This window comes from Mixophyes fleayi, chromosome 1, assembly GCF_038048845.1.
Source record: "Mixophyes fleayi isolate aMixFle1 chromosome 1, aMixFle1.hap1, whole genome shotgun sequence".
NCBI lineage: Eukaryota > Metazoa > Chordata > Amphibia > Anura > Limnodynastidae > Mixophyes > Mixophyes fleayi.
In genome coordinates, this window is record NC_134402.1 from 204,028,916 (window position 1) to 204,051,965 (window position 23,050).

Consider the following 23,050-nt stretch of genomic DNA (forward strand, 5'->3'; position numbering starts at 1 on the left):
CAACCTGGAAATTTAGCCCCTATAGGACTGAACATGGATTTTGATTTGGGAAGTTTTCTGAGATATTAAACACTCACAAGAAAATAATCAGTGTACAGCTATAATCTTAGATATAGAACTATATTCCTCAACATCAATAAATTGCAATTCTCACTAGTATCTAGAACTTGACTAATGAGAAGAAGAGAAAGGAGTTAAATATAATCTTTACAACACCCAGACCATGATACCTTCACTAAAGGTTACCCCATTAGAAAGGGTGTTGGAATATCAACATAGAATGAATACACTCAGAATATGTCAACATTTAATATGACAACACAAATGTGGTCACAGCACGAACTCCGTGAGAGGAGAGTACTACACCCCATTGGAGAATACCAACTGCAGTCTTAGAAGAGGCATAGCAAGTAATTGCATTTCCTCTACTTACAAGGATAACATATGATGGCCATTTTTTAGCCAAAAAGGAAAGTTAAACACAAGTAACTGCAATCATAGAGAGTTGAGCAATTAAAACAGTTAGCAGTTAAAAGCAGTTAAAACACTGTTTTTTTTAATGTTTCATGCAGAAGGAATTTGTGGATATACAGACTGGTTATATGAACAAGCATCTCAATCCAATCTATTTATCATTTGCTATATGAAAATTCATAAGATCAAACTGCCATTATTCATACTTGTTGTAATTGCATGTTATGTTATTTACCATTATGTTCTAAATGTAATATTTAGAATGTATTGAACTTTAGAGAAACAAGGTATTAATATCACCTCATTTTAATATCACCTCATTTTTCACAAACTGCGGACTATAAAAACATGTACTTTTTCTAGCCCTATGGTTCCCCATATTTCTCAGTCATATTTAGACTTGTATATATTCTATTTTGAAAGTAGTTAAAATGTCTGCCAGCATCTTTTGTTATCTTGCAGACTAGTCCAATATTTCAGCCTAGGCAAAAGCATTATTGTCCACCAGTCCTGTATGAATGTACATCACACCAGGGGGTCTCTTGTCTTTGCTTAGCTGTGGGTCTGTGTGTGCTAGCATAGGGTAAAGGCCCTCAGACAGAGCTCTATGTTTAATTACAGAGGACTGCATTGTGTATTTAAATGTAAAGGTATCTGGATTGTGATCTCTCCTGTTTGAACAAACTCTGCTGCATAGCCACAGAACAATACCTGTGCCTAATTAAATCAGGAGTGGATCATCTGCTATCCCTTTATCTGTATGTTTACCTGTGAAAAGGTAAACACAGAAAGGGACCAATCAGGCAGGTCCTGAAATTGCCAATGAGGTCATTTTTGGCCTTAAAAGAGAGCTCCAGAGGACAGCAGATTGGAATTCACTACCCAGTGATAGCTGAAATCACACTGGCGTTGAGATATAGATCTCTGCTCCTGACAGGAAAGGGTCAATTGGTCCCTGGAGTACTACCTTTGCCCTGATCCAGGTCTTGGGGAGCTGTGTGTCCGCCAAAAGCGGAGTGACAGTGACTCAGGGCCACTACCTTTGCTGGTAGCCTTAAAGGAGAGAGGGGGAGAAGCCTGAATGGATAGACAGCAGGCCCTGAGAGTGACTAGGATACTGGTGAGGTGTTTTCATTATACCGTGTATGATGTCTGTGTCACACTGTAGTGTTTCAAATTATTATTTAAATATGTTTATTGCTACCATTTTGTTAAATAAACTTATTTGTTTTATTTTTTTGTATTTATTTTTTGCCTGGGTGATTTTGAACCTTGGGTAGGTACCAGGTAGCCCAGCTGTGCGGCACAAAAGGTTACATCAAACCCAGTATCCTCACATGAACATACTTAGATTTTTTTAGCTTTGCCAAACAGAAAGATTTTTACCTTTTTATGAAAAGTCCTTTCTGTCGATATGTTTGCATTGATATAAATAGCATACTATTGTGCACGCAAAATTAACCTATTGTGTGTTTTTTTTAAAAAAACACGTAATTCGGGCATACACACATCCATATTCAAATACAAGCAGATCTGAAGAAATGTCTCTTGTTGAATATGGGTCTAGGTACACTCTGCATTCACAGTACTTGCCGTGAGACAGACACAACACACTGCTGAATACATACAGTACATAGCACCTATATGGAATAAAAAGTCCCAGTAGAACGCACAGAAAAAAAAGTATGTAATTAATGTCAATCATTAATAATGTAGTCAATAATGAAAAAACATTAAAAATAAGTTTTTTTTCTTTTCTTTTTCCCTTCATAAAATACATTTATCATGATGTTATTAATGCCTACTGTGCATGAAATGCATTTTTACAGTTGCTCTTGATTGCAAACACATGTTCTAACAGGCATACTCAACTGTCAAGACAATCACTCAGCTCTTCCATATGTCCTGTAGCTGGTGCAAGTGATGTGACAGAAAAACACGTACCTTAGAGATGTCCAAAGGTTGAGTCGGACGCTGCTGCACTGACTATGTGCATATGCCCATTCCCCTTCCCGCCCATGAAATCTTAGCCTGTCGTAAGTGTCTTTCAAAGATGAATTGCATACACTTGCGTTTTTTGGCATGCACGGTGCAATTTAACGCAAAATACGGCAAGTATCAGTGTGACAGGATGGACCGCCTATGCCACCCTGTTTGTTGTTGCTGGGATCCGACTGGGCTTACTTTGCCACCGTCCCCTTTCGTTATTCCGAATACGCCCTTCCTGCCACAGTAGGAGCCTGCTGCCACCACTGTTTCCCCACTCTGTTGCCTTACTGTGTGCTATTTTGTAGCCTGCTGTAAAACATGCTGCTTTATGTTTGTTCTTCAGTTTAGTAAAAAGTGTCTTACAGCATGCATAGCACAGCTGCATGATCTCCATGTTCTGCTTGTATGAATGGGCACATACAAAGATACCACAATTGGCGAGGAGTTACTTATGAACCCAGGCCACATCTCTCAGACAAGAAGGGAAGTGGAGTGGCAGAATTTGTATAAGAAACAACATGCCCTCTGTGCAGCTGCAAGCACTGTTAAGGAACCCGCTACCATGGCTTTGCACATAGGAACATTAAGTGACTTTGTCATAGAAAAGGATGACTGGCTGCTGTATACATTTTTATATTTGTGGCAAATAATGTTGCTGCATAGAATCATGTGTCAGTTCTATATATTAAGGTCTATGGGCAGAAAACTATATAAACTATATAAATAAATGATGATGATGATGATGATGATCTGTCCCCTAAGCTTGATAGCAGAAGTACAGATTCAGATTCCATAAACAGAACCAGGAGGAAGGGTAGTCAGTTGCAGCATATGTGTCAGAATTAAAAAGACTGCCGGTGCACTGATAATTTGGGGATGACCTAAACAATGTCCTGAGAGATTGTGTGTGGAATTTCAAGCCAGAGTGTGCAAAAATGTTTATTAACAAGAGACAGATTTCATGTTTAACCATGCAGCACATTTTCTTAGCTGTACTCCCACAAATCATTTTCTGCTTTTTTGAAATCTCTCTGGAGGGCAGACAAGTATGGCTACCAGTTACACACACACAGACTTTCAGCATGTAATGTGAAGGCAGAGGGAACAGAAGTATGAGAAGGATTTTACAGTGCAAACAGAGCTCAGAGGGGTATATCAAAGCCTCTCTGCTCACTACATAATATGCTATGTGACTGCTTGCTGTGATAGTCGAATAACACACAGAAATTGTGCAGCATTATAAATCAGTAATAGGAGCCTGAAGAAACAAACCAAGTAAAAAGTGATAATCAGCACGCTTTTTGTTATAGTATTTTCTTGGAATTGCTGCTTTAAATATTAAGTAAAGTCAAAAATAGATTTTTTAAAAATTATATTTTTGGTCTCCGTATCTGAGCATTTGGACCCATGTCCGTTTGATGTGATTGTTTCTCTGAAAAAAAAAAAAAAAAAATTGAGAAAGTTTTTCTCGTTACTATTGCCTTCATTTGAAAATATTAATTTTAGGTTGTACATTAAATAGTTAGCATTCGGATAACCATTCACACATTTCTGCTGATCTTGCACACATATACATATTATGTACTCTGTATGTAATGAAATTCACCAAATTACTTGATAGATAGACATTTAGATGGAGCTGCATATTGTACATGAAATGTGGTACTGTACAAATATCAAATATTAAAAGCCTCAGGCATTGTAAGAGGCAGAATATTTATAGCAAGTCTTTGAAAAGTCAATGGCAGCTGACCACCATGACAATGTGTAGCAAATTTCCTTTTAATATAAGCTAAGAGCTTTAATTATTTTTGTAAATATGCATGTCCTTTGTATAAGTTGAAAAGTATAACACAAAGTAAATTAAATTATTTCATTTTTATTTATAACTAGTGGTTACACACACATGTCTAATTAATGTTTCAAACTTGGTAAAGTGCATGTGAATAACTAACAAAAGTGTTCTATAATATTTTTAGGTGCGTAAAGAATATGGTAAATGTTTGCGAACTCATTGCTGTAGTGGAAAAAGTATGGATAATTCAATTGGTTCAACCAAACCGTCTGGTTCTCAAGTTCCTGGGAGGTATTCTTCTGGCTCACAGGTAAATAATGTATGTTAGTAGAAAATGAAAAACTAATAATATTATAGATGATGTAATTAGTATATTAGCTGGTAATACCCAATAACTTGCTAAGAAGGAATTAACTTACAGTAATTGGAATATAGACCCCAGAAACTTATTTTTGAGACATGCAGAAAACTTTGACCTAAAGTAAAGGTTATTGTTGTGAACATCGACAACGTACAGTTATTTATAAAGGTTAACCCATCACATAATTGTAGGGAATAAGGCCTAAATCTTAACTGCAGTGTAAATATGTTATATCAAAGGAATACATTGATAAGTTGAGCTACTAAAGTGTAAAATGTGAAGTCAGAAAGTCTGTTGTGTGTGTATTCAGTGACTCTGCACATCCCCATGTTAGTAGATAGCAGTGTCACCTGGGGCAGCTTTAAAGAAGCCCTTCTGTGAGCTATATCCTGACACAAGTTAGTTTGTGGACACCTGAATAGACTTTGTGGGGACGGTCACAGCTTGACATCCTTGCAGCCAAAGACAACATTTGAAGGCCTATACAGATATGTAGAAATATGTAGAAAATGTCATCATAGTTCATATTTTGGAAAATCTGGGTGCCAGTCCATACTGAGGAGCAGAAATCACACCAGGGTTGTGAATGACAGGTGCTGGCGGTATCCGGGAACAGCTATAATCACATGTCTGTAGGAAAGGTATGTCACATTGTCATAATTTCCTCATGTTTGATATTTAAATGTGCAGAAGATTATGACCGGTTTATTGAAGGGGGAGTTATGTCTCTGGAATATATCTGTGAAGAATTACCAAAGGTCAAACTTTTGGGATATTTGTAAGCAAACTATAGTGACACCCAGGGGACATCCCTGCCCCCTATTAGCATTTAACACTGCCCTGTGAAGACCGTCCCATTTTGTTTTGCTTAAAAAACCTGTGTTGGGAAGGAACAAATTGTCAGTCTTTTGGGAAAATCAATCCACATTGATTAGCTGTCCATCTTCTTAGCCAATTTCCCATGGCACAGATTATACAACTCATGTGAGTGATACTCTGAATGTAACCCCTTTTATTGTAAACTGCTTTGCTTGTGTATGTTATGTGAAGTGTTTATTAATTGTTTTTATTATATCTGAATGCTCTGTAACTTTGTAACTTGCCTTGGACAAAGCAGACCACAGCGAAACGCGCGTCGGCGTCCTCGCTATCTGTCTATCTGATTTCTCTTTAACTGGCAGCTGCAATTATACCCCGATATACCCAGAGCTAGTTCGGTGGTATTCATAGGTAGTTAGCAATACACTCCCCGTATTATGCATCTCCTCTGAGATTATCAAATCCTATTTGCTAATTATTACATTTGGCATTTATAAGCAGCGCTACAGCTTAACCTAATACTAAGGAGTGGCCATGAACAACAAGCATACCTGCTAAACTAACTACTGTTATGCTACTACCATTTTGATCAGCATAAGTCCAAACATCAACAGAGAATATACAAACAGATAGCGAGTATTTTTATTCCTTTTAATATATATTTCGCTTCATTTTAACCAACACTAATAAAAGTTATATCTTATAAATAAAATACGATCATTAGAAAGTATTAGTGCACCTACAATACAACTTTCTCTCTTTCTTTCTCTATAATGCTCTGTAACTTTGTAAATTAAATCTATAAATTTAGTAAATTGCGTCCTTGATTCTCTAACAAATCCATTAGCCTGTTAAGAAGAATATAGCTCAACCAAGTTAACCCTTTGAATGTCGGTGTGTGATTTGTTGATACATTTGATTAGCAAGCTTAGTGTGTGCTTGCATGTACATTTGTGTAACAATCTGGAGGTGTGAAGAGTTAACCCTTTGTATGCTGGTGTGGGCCTTGCTAGCCTGTGGGTAGATCGAAGCCTTGTGTGGCAGTGTGGGACAGTATATTGGGGTCCTATTGCCTGTATTTAATAGGTGGTGGCAAAACCTGAAGTGTGTGGGGGTGTGAGCGCTGTTGTGGGGCAATTCAGCAGGTCTATAACCTGTGTGATAGGTAGAGAGAGACTTAAGTGCTGGAATCGTGTGTAACCTCATACAGCGAACACCCAAAATCACGGCAGCTGGGAGCGTGTTTGTGACAGTTATTTACTGCAAAAAAAGTCAAAAGGAAAACAGAAGGAGTTTCCTAGTGAAATATTAGACAAGACCATCAAAAACTAATGTTAAAAACTGTTGACCAAAATAAATGCACTTCACATAAAATATCCCCACATGCCCTCAGTCCCCTCGAAGCCCTACATTCCACATGTACTTCAAAACTTTCCCACATGTCACCCAGAGCTCCTCACATACAGCGTATGCCATAAAGACCACCTCACGTGCCCCTAGACCTCCTCACATACCATTCAGACCTCTCCACATGCCCTTCACATGCCACTCAGACCTCCCCAAATGCTCCTCACACCTCCCACACAAAACTACCACAACCCACAGAGGAAAGAGAGAGAGCAGATAGTGCAGAATGCACTGCACATTCACCTCTTCCCCTGGTTGATTGTACCACATGACCTTCCTGCAGTGTGCAAAGGAGGTCAGGTGATGGGAAATCCAGCTGCTTTTCTCCAGCCTTTTTCTTTGTGTTATAGCAAAGCATCGAATATGTCAGAACAGGGCACAGAGCTGTGGGTCGTAGGTTAATGTATTCCGGGATACCTGTTGCCCACCACTGATGTAAAGTGTTATGATTTAGATCCCTTTTAGATTACCAGTGATTACTCATGCCTTTAGTGTGGCTGCTGGCTCTGAAGAACACTAGTATAGACAGTATGAAAGTGTAAGGACCAGCCAGGAATTATAGGTATAATGGAGTATAGGTTTGTGGATAGCATAGCAAAAGCCTGCACTGTTCATGTTAAAAATTAGTTTGAAAGTCAGGCAACATGCAGGCAGTACAGAGACTTTTTGGATCTGTAAACTATGATATTTAGGTATGTTTGGTATAAAATTCTTACCACACTTGTAAGATGTTTTTTGAACCATTTAGAAAGCTGATAGACAGCCATTACTTTTTGGACAGTTTAATCTAATCTATGTATATATAGTTCAAAAAAATGTAAGAATTTGCAAAACATTTTCTTATCTGGTGCTCTAAAATTTGTTCTGCAGAGCCGTAACAATACATGTATGCATACATACAGATGCAATGCATTAATTCATACCTACAGGACCGGATTCATCTTCAAATGCAATGTGAACTTGCGTGTTTTTTAAAAAAAAAACTACGTAATGTGTACACATGCATATCTGTATTCAAATACAAGCAGATGTTAAGAAAAGATACTTGTAGTATGTAGATCGGCAGAACAGACTGGAGGATATGCACACGCATATGTGCAACATAACGTCTCATGAGATATGGCCAGCCTCGGACTGGCCTGCCGGCCAGCCGGGCTATACACCGGTAGGCCAGGGCGCGATTAAGCCCCGCCCCCTCCGCTGTTGGGGCGGAGCTTACCGGAGGTCAGCTATCATCGTGGGGGGCATAGGGGGCATGTGCTTTGGGCCCCCCTCTCTCCGAGGCTCCCCCCGCTGCCCGCATCAGATGATCTCCTCAGTAGTACAGCAGCTGCGGTGCTGCTGTACTACTGTCAAAAATGTCTGAATTGGAGCTTCTGCGCATGTGCAGCAGAAGCAGATTCAGGAAGCAACAACAAGTGAGCAGGTGAGTGTCAGTTTCACTGGACACATATTTATACAGTTAAAAACAAATCAATCACATATAAATAAATATCAAGAAGGCCCTTCACAGCATAGCATGTTTATTGCTTGATTAAATATGTTACCTATAGCAGTGAGAATATATATATTTTCTTGCTGCTATAGGTGGCTACATTTGACATATTTAATCAAGCAGTCAAGTAATAATCATGATATGAAGGGTCTTCTTAAATATGTATATACATGTTTATTTTTGTTATCAGCTATATCTCAATAAATATACACTGAACATTGATATTAATGTTTCATTAGTAAAGTAATGACATAAGCCAGCCACTTATATTAAAGCTTGAATGAGAATTTAGTGTATGTATATATATATATATATATACATACATATATATATATATATATATATATATATATATATATATATATATATATATATATATATAAAGTGTGTGTGTAATCTAATTAAAAGATTTAATATAAGTGGCAGGCTTCAACAATTGCTTTACTATTGATTAATAAAATAGAGGATCCTCTAACATAGTCGCTGCATTATATAAGGGTATACAAACATAGCTACACACATACAGACATATATAGTCAAAATTGGTGTTATGTTATCAATGTTTATTTTTTTTATGTTAGTTTTAATGTGCGGTATCATTGCTAGTTTTAGTGTGCAGTATCATTGCTAGTTTTAGTGTGCGGTATCAGTTGTATTTTTAATGTGCGGTATCATTGCTGGTTTTAATGTGTGGTGTCAATGCCCATTTTAATGTGGGGTTTTGATGATTGTTTTAATGTAAAGTATTTTAGTTTGTGGAAGTAATGACTTTTCTTGTGCAGACAAGCTAGGTGAGCCCTCTGGGAGAGCTGTAAATGTCGTACTAGCGGGCTACAGGTGTCGTAATGCAGGATGTGTCAATGTTTACAGCATTATACCCAATGAAGACGCTCTTAATTTTAGATTATCAGGGGCCCCCTCCCAAAGCCTTAATCCAGCTCTGGGCGGCGGGGCCATTTCCGTCACAAACTCACTACCGCGCAGGTGTAGAGAGCCATGTCTGAGCTCTCTGCATCTGTGCAGTAGTGTGTTTTTCACTTCAGCAGGGGAGGAGTGTGCCATCTTCCTGGTATCACGGCCGCCCAGAGGAGCAGGATGCTGGAGTTTTCCACACAGGTAGGTGAGTGCCATCCCAAGCCAGCCAGCCTGTCATTTTTTTTTTCACCAGAAAGGAGCAGAGAAGCCCTGAGGGAAATGGGGGAATGGAATCAATACACATACTGCAGACCCCATCTAAATGGCACCTTATTATGAATATATATATATATATTTACCAGGTGTCCTTGTTCTTTACGTTGTGAGTTGCCCTCCATGGGCTGACCACACCCCCTTGACTGGCCACACCCACTCTTACAGTTGACCACACCCCAATGTAGTGGGCCCCTATCACTACATTCCCCGGTGGGCCCTTCATGCCCCAGTCCGACACTGGATATGGCAATCTCGCGAGACCAAACTAAAAGAACTGAGACTGCACTGACAGGGCAGCTAACAGCATTGGATTTGCTGGTAGGCTGCCTTACTGCATAGTGACGGTCGAGGCCGCCTCCCTTGAGACCAAGGGTGACTCCACATACATTAAAGAAGAAATAAAAAAATTACTATAATCATTTGTAAAAATATATGTAAAAACATATTTTATACATTTTTTTAAAGGTAATACATAAATCAGGATGTTCTTAATGTGTACTGTATATAAAGTACATTTTTTATAGCTTCTCCTACTTGCAAATGCATGTTCTAGAATACATAAATGTCAGTCATCACTATCAGCCAGCACTTACACCTGTCCTGTAACTGGTGCTAATGATCCGGCTAAAAAACACTTACCTAAAAGATGCCCAGAGCTCCAATCGGACAAATGTGTGTGTGCTCAATCTCGGGATGCCCTTACTGTACATTGTCTACATGCGTCCGTTCCTTCCCACCCCTCTTCCGCCCTTCAAGATGTAGGCAGTCAGAAGTGTCATTTGCATTTGGAAATGAATTGGATGCTATTGTGTTCACTGGCCGTTTCTGAGCATGCAGAGAGCAATTTCACGCAAGATATGGCACGCAACAGGACTTACGTCGGAAGATTAATCAGGTCCACAGTGTTTAATAAGAGCAGAATATACAGTGGATATAAAAAATCTACACAACCTTATTGAAATTGTAGTTGTGATGTAAAGCCTGAAATCAAGAAAATCATGTCATACTTTTTTCCCTCCTTAAATGTGACCTTGCTACAAACAAAATTCAAATGATAAACAAGTAAAAAAAATTTAGGGAAAAGAAATTAAAATAACAAAAAAACTATTATGAGAGATAAAGTGTTTTCGTTATGTCTAATGACTAGTGTCATGAGCTTGTAGAACAGATGTAGAGGTCTTCACCTATAGCAGCCTTCTTTCCCGTAGAGCTTGTTGCGCTCACAGGTACTCAGATGCTCCAAGGTCTTACACTCAGTGTAGTACAAGCGGGTGATGACAAGCGAAGCATGGTCAGGAACAGGCCGAGTTCTAGGGTCCAAAGCAGGTACCGTGGTGGGATACAGGCAAAAGGTCAGTTCTGGCAGCAATCAAAGGGAGACCAGATAACAAAGCAGAGGTCAGGGCAACAAGCAAACAATCCAAAATCCATGAAATCAAGCAGAGGGTCATACACAGAGAATCAATCCAAGATTTGAGAAAAACAGACAGGATCAGGCAAGCTAACAGAGAACTGGAAGCTATAACTGGCAGGGAGGCTAAGCCCTCCCTGCCTTAAATGCACAAAAGGGCCATTCACAAAACAGGAGGCACAGCAGGAGTGGAAACAACTCAGGTAAAACAGATTACGCCTGCGCCCGGCTCCCCCTTATGCCGGGATTGACGATTGACAGAAGAGCGTCCTGACCGTTGACTTAGCAACGGCTGGGGTGAACCCGGAAGAGACCCTCTAGTCCACATGGAGATGGCTGGGACACAGGCAGACAGGAGCAGCGAGTCGCGGCTACTAGAGGCACCACCGCGGCTTGTAACAGTTTTAGACCTTGTTTTTAGGCTGAACCTTGTTTTTTCAAGCTGAATAAAATATAAAATGAACACATGAAAATAATTTAATCACCCACTTTGTTAACTAGATGTTGTAATCCATAAACATTTGATAATTTGTTTTTCAAATATATGTACTTTGACATCCACAATATACATATGCAAGGGCTAAATCTAAAACATGATAAATAATAAATTCTTTATTATTTAAATATTTTTATGAAAAATATTTTATTAAGCCTTGTTTATTCTGCCTCCCAACTCTGTCAGTTCCTACAGTACACTGGTTCCATATAGAATCCAATTCAAACTCCTTACCTACAAAGCTTTTAGTCTCTCTACACCCCGTTAAATCTCTTCTCACTCTATACTGCCACCCTCTCCGCTCTGCCAACGACCTGTGCCTCATCTACTCATATCACATTTCCGCCTCCAAGACTTCTCCGGTGCAGCTCCACACTAATATAGCACTGTCCCACAACCAATCAGACTCCACTGGTTTTCAATGATTGAAACGCACCTTAAAAACCCACCAGTTCATCAAAGCCTACCAGTCTGCTTCCTAACTTTAACCCCACTGGCCTAGCCTAGATTCACCCACATTTTCACTTCATGTCACCCCCTTCTTGTCTCAACCTCAAACCTCTCCATTAACTTGTAGGGTCTCATGAACAGGGCTTTCTTTTCTCATGTCTTCTTTTCTACTCCTTCTTCTTACACCTTTAATTCTTTGTCTCTTGCCTACTGCATGTATAACACGTGTTATATATCATGCCTATTACATTTTATGCACAGTATTATGCCTCCTGTATGTCCAGTAATTTTCCTATTGGTCCTCTTATATGTTATATACTTAATTTCTCTGCTGTACCTCTCTGAGGATTTTTGTGGCGCCTTATTAATTATCGATAGCAATTAAACTGGATTGACTTACTTGATACTTTTAAGTCTGTTAATTGTAGTGTAACATACTTTAGATGTGTTAACATATCTTGTTATTGTATCTAACTATGACATTTCTCTTTCAAATAGAGATTTAATAAATATTATCATGGTATGGGATACTAGTAACCAAACTACTTCATATTACACAGGTATGGTAGATAGTAAAGATACAAAGGTATCTTTTATTGCAAAATACAATGGCATAATTCTTTTACGATCACAGAAGGTATACTATAAGTCAGAGTTAGCACAGGCCTTCCCAAGATGTGGAGTCTAACGAACTCCCCAGTCTTCACCAAGAACCGCTGCAAGGTGGGATGTATTTTGCTGCCGGGAGTTTGCAGGTCGCGGTTCTTAGGTTAGCCCTCTGGCATGATGGATTAAAAGATGGAAGGCTATGGCGGAAAACTGGAGAGAGGAGTAAAATGATACACGCTTACGTTAGCCAAGCAGGTGTGGAACAAGGTAGAATCCGAAGCCATAGTCAGAAAGGCTTATCAGAGGTCTGGTACACAGTAATGGTGTAGTACAAGAGAGAATCCGGAGATGTGATCAGGGGGGGGGGGGGATAAGCAGAGGTCTGGTACACAGTAGCAGTATATACAAGGAAGAATGCAGGAACAGCGTCAAAACAAGTAAGAAATCATACACAGGAGAAACAGAAACAGCGCAGAGGCTTACAGTAAAAAGATTCAGACACGGGCAGAGAACCTAATGCTCTGACACAGACTAGGTGTCAGAGCGATTCTTATATAGCAGAGGGAAATTCAAATTCCCCGTTCACGGTAAGATGACCACAACAAGCACGTCCGGATGTTGACAGTGCAGGCAGCAGTGAATGGGAGCCGGAGCAAGGATAGGAAAGTTACCTACAAATGCAAAGCAGTAACACTATGTACAAACATACTTAACAATAGCCATTTGAGTCACCAACCACTTAGGTAGTACCTTTACTCACACAATCCCCGATAGCACACAGTAGATTGAATCTCAGTCTTTATTTCGCTATACTGGCAAGAAATGGGCAGCATGGTGGCTTAGTGGTTAGCACTTCTACCTCACAGCACTGGGGTCATGAGTTCAATTCACAACCATGGCCTTATCTGTGAGGATTTTGTATGTTCTCCTCATGCTTGCGTGGGTTTCCTCCAGGTGCTTCGGTTTCCTCCCACACTCCAAAAACATACTGATAGGTTAATTGGTAGCTAACAAAATGACCCTAGTCTGTCTGTGTGTGTTAGTGTATTTAGACTGTAAGCTCCAATGGGGCAGGGACAGATGTCAGTCAGTTCTCTGTACAGCTCTGCGGAATTAGTGGCGCTATATAAATAAATGTTGATGATGATGATGAAGGAATAGCTCCATGTCTCACATTTTGGGATGCCAATTCACATGGCTACCTGAACCGACAATAGAAAACTCAGACTGATGGAACCTGCATCCCTGCTCAGCTTTTTCCCAAAGTGGCACACATAAATGTTTTTGCGTCCCATTTTTATATCCATAACCTAGTGATCTTTCCTATGGGCAAGTTGCGTGGTGAAACGATGTTTGGACTGACATGGACCAAGTTTATCAAAACCTTTTTCAAACAAAAGGGTTAACTGAAGACATAATGACACACACTCTGCAAAGCTCATTAAAACCCAGTGATTGAACAATATATTTCATTATCTCTTGCACCCACCTGGCTGAATTTTAAGGAACTTCAGCTTCATTCCGCACAATGGGCCTGATTCATGAAGGCAAGAATTTAAGTAAGTTTTCTTAGTTAAGTTTTCCGGACAAAACCATGTTACACATGTTGCAAAGCAAGGGGTGTAATTTAGTTTATTATTTTGCACATAAGTTAAATACTGGTTGTTTTTTTCCTGTAGCACACAAATAAAAACTTTACATTTTTGGAAAGTTAAGAAAAAGTAAGTAAGGCAAAACCATGTTGCATTGGAGGGGGAGGTAAATTTAAAATGTGATGGCAAGTTTATATTTGGGGTAGGGCATGTCCTTGATCAACTTTAAATGTCAGTGTACAAATAAGCTTTCTAGTATTTTTATGCTACATGAAAAAACAGACAGTATGTTCCTTATGTGCAAAATAAGAAACTGCATTGCAACATGGTTTTGTCCAGAAAACTTGAGTAAGAAATCTTACTCAATTTTTTGCTTAACTTTCCCTAATGAATCAGGCCAAATATAATTAAACATTGTCCATCTCTGAATTCACTTGAATAAATCCATAGGTACATACATGGTAATATTAGTTGACACCCATTAAAAAGTCTCAAGAAAGCCTAGAGATTTGTTTTGTATGTTGAGAATAATTGTGACCTAACATAGCAAATTTGAATAACCTTGTAATGAGGTATAAATTTATTAAAATGTGTTTTCTCAACTGTTTGATTGCATGTGAGAACTACATAGTCTTGCTGGACTATCAAAATATGCACAAAATGATCCATATAATGTACCATTTCCACATAAACATAATTTGTATGCCTGTATATAGACTATTTTAAGAAAACCTTTAGGGGGAAAAAGGTACCCCCAAAGTTCTGGAAATTCAGGTACCTTTGTGTCATTGATGCCAGAAGATCTTTTGTGACTTTTTGGTAAGGCCAAGCTGGGAAAAAACTATTTTCCACTTCACCACAAAATGGGGCATTTCCTTGTTTAGGATGCACCCAATACCCTAATGTCTTGAAATGTACTCACATTTTTCTAATGTCCATGTGGCATACTATATATTAGAGAGACCACACAATTGATAATACAGTATATCAAAACATAAATGTACCACTAGACAAATGAATCTGAATCTGCTTTTATCACACTACATCACTACTTTCTATCATTCTCACATTTCCAATTTCTGAACATTGCTAAGGTAATGACAAGTTCTGAAGCAGTACATTGCAAACAATGAGCCCTAAGGGCTTGTATCACAATTAATTTTTATATTCATTTTTTAGAATCCAAAAATTTTACATTTCTGCTAATGACCCAGATCTGTTAAGACTAAATATGCTCACTGATCCCCGTGAAGTGGTTTTGGTTTTGGATCTGAATTAGCTTCGTGTTTTGGTTTTGGTTTTGGCAAACCCACCCTTGTGTGTTTTGGTTTTGGATCTGTATTTTTTTTTTTAAATTGCTAAAATATGCTAAAATCACATAATTTTGCTCTTTTTTGATCCTATATTATTATGAACCTCAATAACACTAATTTCAAGTCATTTGAAGTCAATTTTGACCACCTCACAGGTCACATTATTATTTTCATACACTTTTAAATACTGCAGCAACCTGGCTGGATGCTAACCGACAGAGCAATGACTTAAACACACGGCAGTTCCTAGCATATCTAGGACACATTGGCACACAGCAGTGGCAGAAAAGAAAAGTTCTGCAAGATGGAATTGTCCTTGGGCCCTCCCACCCACCCTTATGTTGGATCTTAAAAAGGACATGCACACTTTAACAAACCAAGGACTTCAGCCACAAAAGTGCCAATCCTTGTGGCTGAAGTGCTTGGTTTGTTTGGGCCCCCACAAAACAAGGTAACTTTACTGTGGCAAGATGTTGTTGTCATCATCCTCACCCTCATCAGTGTGTACATCATCCTCACACATTATTAATTCATCACCGCTGGAATCCACCATTACAGAAGTTTCAGTATTTTGAAGTAATTGGCGGGAAAGGCCTTCCTCATGGAACTTGAAGTTAATTTTTATGAACATCATCTTTTCCACATTTTGAGGAAGTAGCCTTCTACACCGATCGCTGACAAGGTTCCCAGCTGTGCTGAAAACTCTTTACGAGTACACACTAAAAGGTGGACAGCTTAGGCACTGCAAAGCGAGTTAGTACATGGGTCTCCAAATTCGCTTTTTTTTCCTCCCAGAATGTAAAGGGACTGTCCAATGTGTCTATTTCTATGCTGTCGTGAAAATAATCCTCCACCATCCTTTGGATGTTGATTAGGTGGAGTTACGGCAGAGGTGTCACGTTTTTTGGTCAATTCTTTTAGACCAGACTAGATGTCAAAATTTGGTGCAGAGTCTTCTGCATCGTCCCTGTGTCACTTGGGAAAGTTAAGTTTTTTCCTAGCAGCAGTTGAGTGAGAAACTGAAGGAGGAGACGCCATCCTGTCACGTAACACTTGAGCTGTTATCTTGCTCACCAGGAGCTCCTTGCATCTTTTCAGATCTGTGTGAGTTGGAAACAAAGAGAAGACATAGGTCTTAAACCGAGGATCAAGCATAGTCGCCAAAATGTAGTGATCCGATTTCAAGATTTTGATAAATCTTGGATGCTGGCGAAGCGAATAAAGTACTTGATCTACAATTCCGACATACTTAGCGGAATTAAGGGAATAACTTGACTCAAGCACACAGTGTCTGAACTCACTTCACAGGTGACAACTTCAAATGATTTCAGCACCTTGCACAACACGGATAGTATTCTCCTGCACTTCCCTGTCATTTTTTAAAAAGTTCTGCACCACCAAGTTCATTGTGTGAGCAAAACAGGGAATGTGATGGAATTCATCCACCTGCAATGCTCTGACAATACTGGTGGCGTTATCAGAAATGACATATCCTGAGGAGAGTCCAAGTGGGATAAGCCATGTTGCAATGACATCACTTAGCTTTTGTAACAGATTGTCAGCTGTATGCCTCTTAGTGAAGCCGGTGATACACAGAGTTGCCTGCCTCTGACAAATGTGACGTACTTGGGTACATGCTGCTGCTGTTCCTACTGGTGAAGGCGAATCACCAACCCAGTGGGCTGTCACAGTCATATAAAGGTTAAGTGTAGAATGGCATTATGCAGCCCAATAATTACATTTTTATGAACATTCTGGTAGAGGTGAGGAATAGCTTTTCTACTGAAATGGTGTCATGATGGAATTTGGTAATGGGAACACAAGACCTCAAGTAACTGTCTAAAACCAGCTGCATTATTAGTGGATATTGGACGCACACCTTATACGAGCATATGCGCCATGGCGTCTGTGATCCGCTTTGCGACTGGGTGACAGCTTTTATACTTGCTTCCTCTTGCAAAGGATAGTTTAACAGTCAATTGTTGTAAGCTACTAGTAGTCTTCTTCTTGGTCTGCTTCTGGGATGAAGATTCACCCCCAGCAGGAGCAACAGCAGCAGCAGTGGGACTAACGCTCAAGATTTCTTCAGAGGAATCAAGGATAGTGCAGGAGTCATCTAGCCTTAGCAACTTAGATGCAGGACTTACTCCCATCGCTACTGAGGATATTGATGAGGACGGTGTTGTGGGTTCAGATTGCAGGCGTCGGGATGTAGGTGAGAGTATGTTCCTAGCTGATGATGGACTGCTTGTTGTTATTTTTTTACCATAACTTTCAGATTTTCCCAACACCTTGCCATGAACTCATCAACTGACTGTGGCTTTACATACACTACAAATGGCTAGACAACTGTTGTTAGGATTTGGGTAGACATAATTCCACACTTAAGAAGTGCCTTTTTTGGTCTTATGTCCAGGCATGACAATGGCCTTCTTCTTATCACGTGCCAGAACTGCTTCCGCTGGTGCAGGACTTACACAAACAACATCATCCTCATCAACATCCTCATTAGCGCCCTTGTCGTCTACACAAATATCCCCCTCATCCTGTTCCAATTCCAAAGTGGAATCCTCAATTGGTGTATAACCGGCTACACTCGGGCTGTTTAGGCACACATCAGCAGAAATGCTGAAAGGGCCCTTCCTTATGTGTACACTATCTGAATGGTCACGATTACACATACCACTTGTGCATGGACTCTCCTCAGGGATTGGTGTTATTTCTGAATCTGAGCATACATTTTCCTCTAATGAATGCCTTACTGTTTTCTTCCAGCTCGGCTTTTATACGTAACAGTATTTGTGCACCACTTTTGGACTCCGAATTACTTGGTCTTGCTTGGTCACGATTGACCTTACAAGAAGATGCCTCAGTAACAATTTTAGATCTCGTACTCATAGAGAAAGGTGAAGGGCTCATTCTTTCTTTGCCACTGCGTGTGTAGAATGGCATGTTGGCAATTTGTTTTTGCAGCAGATAACTTTTCATGGATTCCAGCTCTTTTTTTCTTCACCACGGTAAAAGGTGTTTTTTTTATATTTTTTCCCCTGACTTTAAAAGATTATGTACTTTTACATAGGCTTTACCAGATGACTTACAGGGATTACTATCATCAGAACTGGTGGCAGCAGCTGCTTGCTGCTCCTGCTCTTCTGTGTACTGCTGTGTACTTTTGGTGCAAATTCAGAAAAAAGCCTGCTAGGACTTGTATATTTGTATTTCAGCAATGACAAAATTAGCAACGCAGCTCTTGTCTTTGGGTGTATATTACACTCTACACTTTTTGCTACAAATTCAGATAAAAAGCCTGCAAGGACTAGTATATTATATTTGTATTTCAGCAATGACAATTTCAGCAATGGAGCTCTTGTCTTTGGGTGTATATAATACCCTACACTTTTTGGTGCAAATTCAGGAAAAAATCCTGCAAGGACTTGTATATTTGGAATTCACCAATGACAATTAGCAATGGAGCTTTGTTGAACACTGCTACCACCCTCCTCTTTCACTTCTGTACGTTTGCCTGCCCAACTGCTCTACACTCTATCCTACCCCTTCTGTATCCCTCTCTCAAATGGCACTAGATCGCCGTGGAGGGCGGTATTTATAGATTCCAAAACTCCCGAGATCCGATGATGTCCCAATGACTTTTTGCCTCGTTTTGGAATTTGAAAAAGTGCGAAAGTACAGAGCAGACTCGGCGCGGTACTCGGATCCCCTAAGTTTGGGTGGGCTCGGTTTTCGGGAAACCGAGCTCGCCCATCTCTAGTTAAGACATAACTATGATTTAATGCCATTTTTATGGATGCAGCATTTTGATAACAGTTGGCTAAATGTTGTACTCAGAACAATGTCTCATGATTTGTTATTTATACATGGCATGTCTCTCAATGTACTAATATTGCTAAACAGTCGTATAATGCTTATATACAATGTAATATTTAACATTATTTCAATATTTGCATTTAGCCCTTAAATATGTATTGAGGTAGGCAATGTGTATTTACTAGAACTAGAGATGGGAATGCTCAGTTTCCCGAAAACCAAGCCCACACGAACTTAGGGTGTCCGAGCCGGCTCGCGTGCTTTCAGGCATGGAGGCAAAACTTCATTGTTGTCTCGTCGGATCTCGCGAGATTTTGATTCTTTAATAACGCCTGAATGGAGCTCCGTTGCCATTTCACATAGAGACAGAGAAGGGATAGCAGCGTCTTTGATAGAGTCTAGTGTAGTTAGGCAGGGTTAGTATAGTGATTTTCTCAAGTCAAATTTCCAGTGCCAGAGCTCACCCACAATTAGGAGAGGTGTCAGTGGGCTTTGCTTAATAGGCTGGTATTGTGCTTTCCAGTCTCCATTCACAGTGTACTCTGTTGCAGAGCTCAGGCAGAATTAGGAGAGGTGGCACAGGGCTTTGCTTTATAGTTCAATAGCCTTTTTTTGTTCTTTACAGTCTCCACTTACAGTCTACTATGCCAGAGCTCACCACACAATTAGGAGAGTTGGCATTTTGCATTTTCTTTATAAAAAATTAATAGCCTACTATTGTTTAACAGACAAATTGTATTCTGACACATTTCACCCACAATTAGGAGAGTTGGAATTTTGCATTTTCTTTATAAAAATGTAATAGGCTACTATTGTTATTTACAGTCAAATTGTATTGTGCCACAATTCACGCATAATTAGGCTAGTGGCATTTTGCATTTCCTTAATAAAAATTGAATAGACTACTTTTGTTCTTTACAGCCAAATTGTATTGTGCCACAATTCACCCACAATAAGAAGAGAGAGGACATTTTGCATTTTCTTTATACAAATGTAATAGGCTGGTATTGTTCTTTACACTCAAATTGTATTGTGCCACAAATCAGCCACAATTCGGATAGGTGGCATTTTGCATTTTTTTAATAAAAATTTAATAGGCTACTATTGTTCTTTACACTCAAATTGTACTGTGCCCGAGCTATGGATTCCCATCAGACCCAAGAAGACCAGGAGCACCAAGCAGCTGCTGGCACCAGTCATGATGATGATAATAATAATCCCACTACCTCTACATCATCTGCTAAAGCCTTTCTTAAAGTTCATAGCGTTTGTGAGTCAGGGAAGCAAAAATGTAAGAAACACCTTTTACCTCAGTAAAGAAAAAGTCACATTTACTCAAGGCCAAGTTAAGTGCCGGAAAAAAAAAATTGCCAACATGCCATTCTACACACACAGTGGCAAGGAAAGATTCAGGCCTTCACCTTACTTTAGGAGTGTTAGTTCTGCAAATGTACTTCAGACATCTTCTTATAAGGTCAGTGATGACGATGAAAGACCTTGTCATTCTCACTACAAAATTTGTGCCCAAATACTTCTAAGTGTAAAAGCAGAGCTGGAAGAAAGTAGCAAGGCCTTACAAGAAAATGTTGGTTCTGATCCAGATATGACACAAATACCTGAGGAGAGTCTTGACCTTTTTGATACAGTACTCACAAAGAAGCCCCCTGTCAGCATGTGTTCTGATGTGTGCATGAGCAGGCCAAGTGTAGCCAGTGATACCCAAATTGAGGATGCTATTTTGGAATTGCAAGAGGATGAGGGGAATATTTCTGTAGGTGATGACGACGGTAATGAGGATGTTGATGACGATGATGTTGTTTGTGTAAGTCCTGTACCAGTGGAAGCAGTTGTTGACAGTGATAGCAAGAAGCCCATTGTCATGTCTGGGCAGAAGACAAAAAAATCCACCTCTTATGTCTGGAATTATTTTTACCCAAATCCTGACAACAGCTGTTTAGCTATATGTAGAGTTTGTAAATCCACAGTCAATCGAGGTAGGGACATAAACCATTTAGGAACCACATCCATGTTACGCCATTTGAAGAGAGTTCATGGGAATCTTTTTGGAAAATCCGTAACTTATTTACACAAACTAACAACAAGCAGTACGGCATTAGCTAGCTCCCTGCTCTCTAAATCACGGCCCCTGCACTTGACACCGACAACACCATCCTCATCAATATCCTCATTAGCGATCGGAGTTAGTCCTGCATCCAAGCCGCTTAGGCTACATGACTCCTCCCCTAACTAGGATTCCTGTGAAGATTTTGTGACCGTTAAGCCTGCTGCTGGGGGTGAATCTTCCTCCCATAAGCAGCCCAAGAAGAAGACCACTAGTACTTTACAACAATTAACTCTTAAACAATCTTTTGCTAGAGGAAGGAAGTATGACAGCAGTCACCCAGTCGCAAAGTGGATCACAGATGCCATGGCGACTATGCTAGTGTTGGATCTGCGTCCAATATCCACTGTTAACGCAGCTTGTTTTTCACAGTTAATTGAGGTCTTGTATCCCCGTTACTAAATTCCATCGCGACACCATTTTTCGAGAAAAGCTATTCCTCAACTGTACCAGAACGTTCGTAAAAATTTAATAATTGGGATGCAAAATGCCATTCTACCCACTGTACACTTAACCACAGATATGTGGACAAGTGGAAGTGGGCAAACAAAAGATTATATGACTGTGACAGCCCACTGGGTTGGTGATTCGCCAGGAGCAGGAACAGCAGCAGCATGTACACCACTACGTAACATTTCTCACAGGCAGGCTACTCTTTGTATCACCGGCTTCCAAACAGGCATACAGCTGATAATTTGTTAAGAAAACTGAGGGATGTTATTGCTACATGGCTTATGCCACTTGGACTCTCCCCAGGATATGTCGTTTCTGAAAACGCCACCAATATTTGCGAGCATTACAGCTGGGTAAATTCCAACACATTCCCTGTTTTGCTCACACAATAAACTCGGTGGTGCAGAGCTTCTTTAAAAAATAACCGTGAGGTGGAGCAGATGCTTTCGGTGGCCCGTCAAATTTCGGGACATTTCCGGCATTCGGCCACAGCATGTAGGAGATTGCAGCAGCTACAAGAACAATTTAATTTGCCCTGCCACCAACTTAAGCAAGAGGTGTTAACAATGTGGAATTCCACCCTGTACATGCTTCAGAGGATGGAGGAACAGCGAAAAGCCATACAAGCGTATTGCACAAGCCATGACATTGGGAAAGGAGGGTTAATGTATTTCAGTCTTGCACAGTGGAGAATCCTTTCTGTGTTGTGCAAGGTGCTGAAACCATTTGAAGTTGTGACGTGTGAAGTCAGTTCAGACACTGTTAGCTTGAGCCAAGTCATTACCTTAATTCGACTTTTGGAAAGGCAGCTTGAGAAACTGAAGGAGGAGATGAAAGAAAGCAATTCCGCAAAATATGTTGGCCTTGTAGATCAAGTACTTAATTCGCTTCGCCATGATCTAAGAGTTAATAATAACTTAAAGTCGGATCACTATGTTTTGGCGACTGTGCTTGATCCTCGGTTTAAGACCTACGTAGATTCTTTGCTTCCAAGTGACCGAGATCTGAAGAGATGCAAGGAGCTCCTGATCAGCAAGTTGACCGCTCAAGTGGTCTATGGCTTGACGGCATCTCCTCCTTCAGTTTCTCAGGCAGCTGCTTCTCGTAAGAAACTGCGCTTTCCAAAGAGAAGCAGGGATGACGCAGGTGGCAGGCTACAACAGTTTGACATCTGGGTGTAAATGTATCATACTCCGGTTTGTACAAGTCACCGGAAATCGGCGAGTTGACAGCTAAAATTTAAAGCGG

General features: G+C 40.0%; 1 protein-coding gene across 9 annotated transcripts in view; it reads left to right on the forward strand.

Annotated features, from left to right (window-relative positions):
* ADGRL3 (adhesion G protein-coupled receptor L3) overlaps window positions 1–23,050 on the forward strand; it is a 958,921-nt gene that overhangs the window by 720,086 nt on the left and 215,785 nt on the right. For all 9 annotated transcript variants that reach the window (XM_075204791.1, XM_075204784.1, XM_075204783.1 and 6 more), the window contains one exon: window positions 4,443–4,568. In XM_075204791.1, coding sequence (XP_075060892.1) covers window positions 4,443–4,568 — 126 coding nt within the window. The remainder of the gene's footprint in view (window positions 1–4,442; window positions 4,569–23,050) is intronic.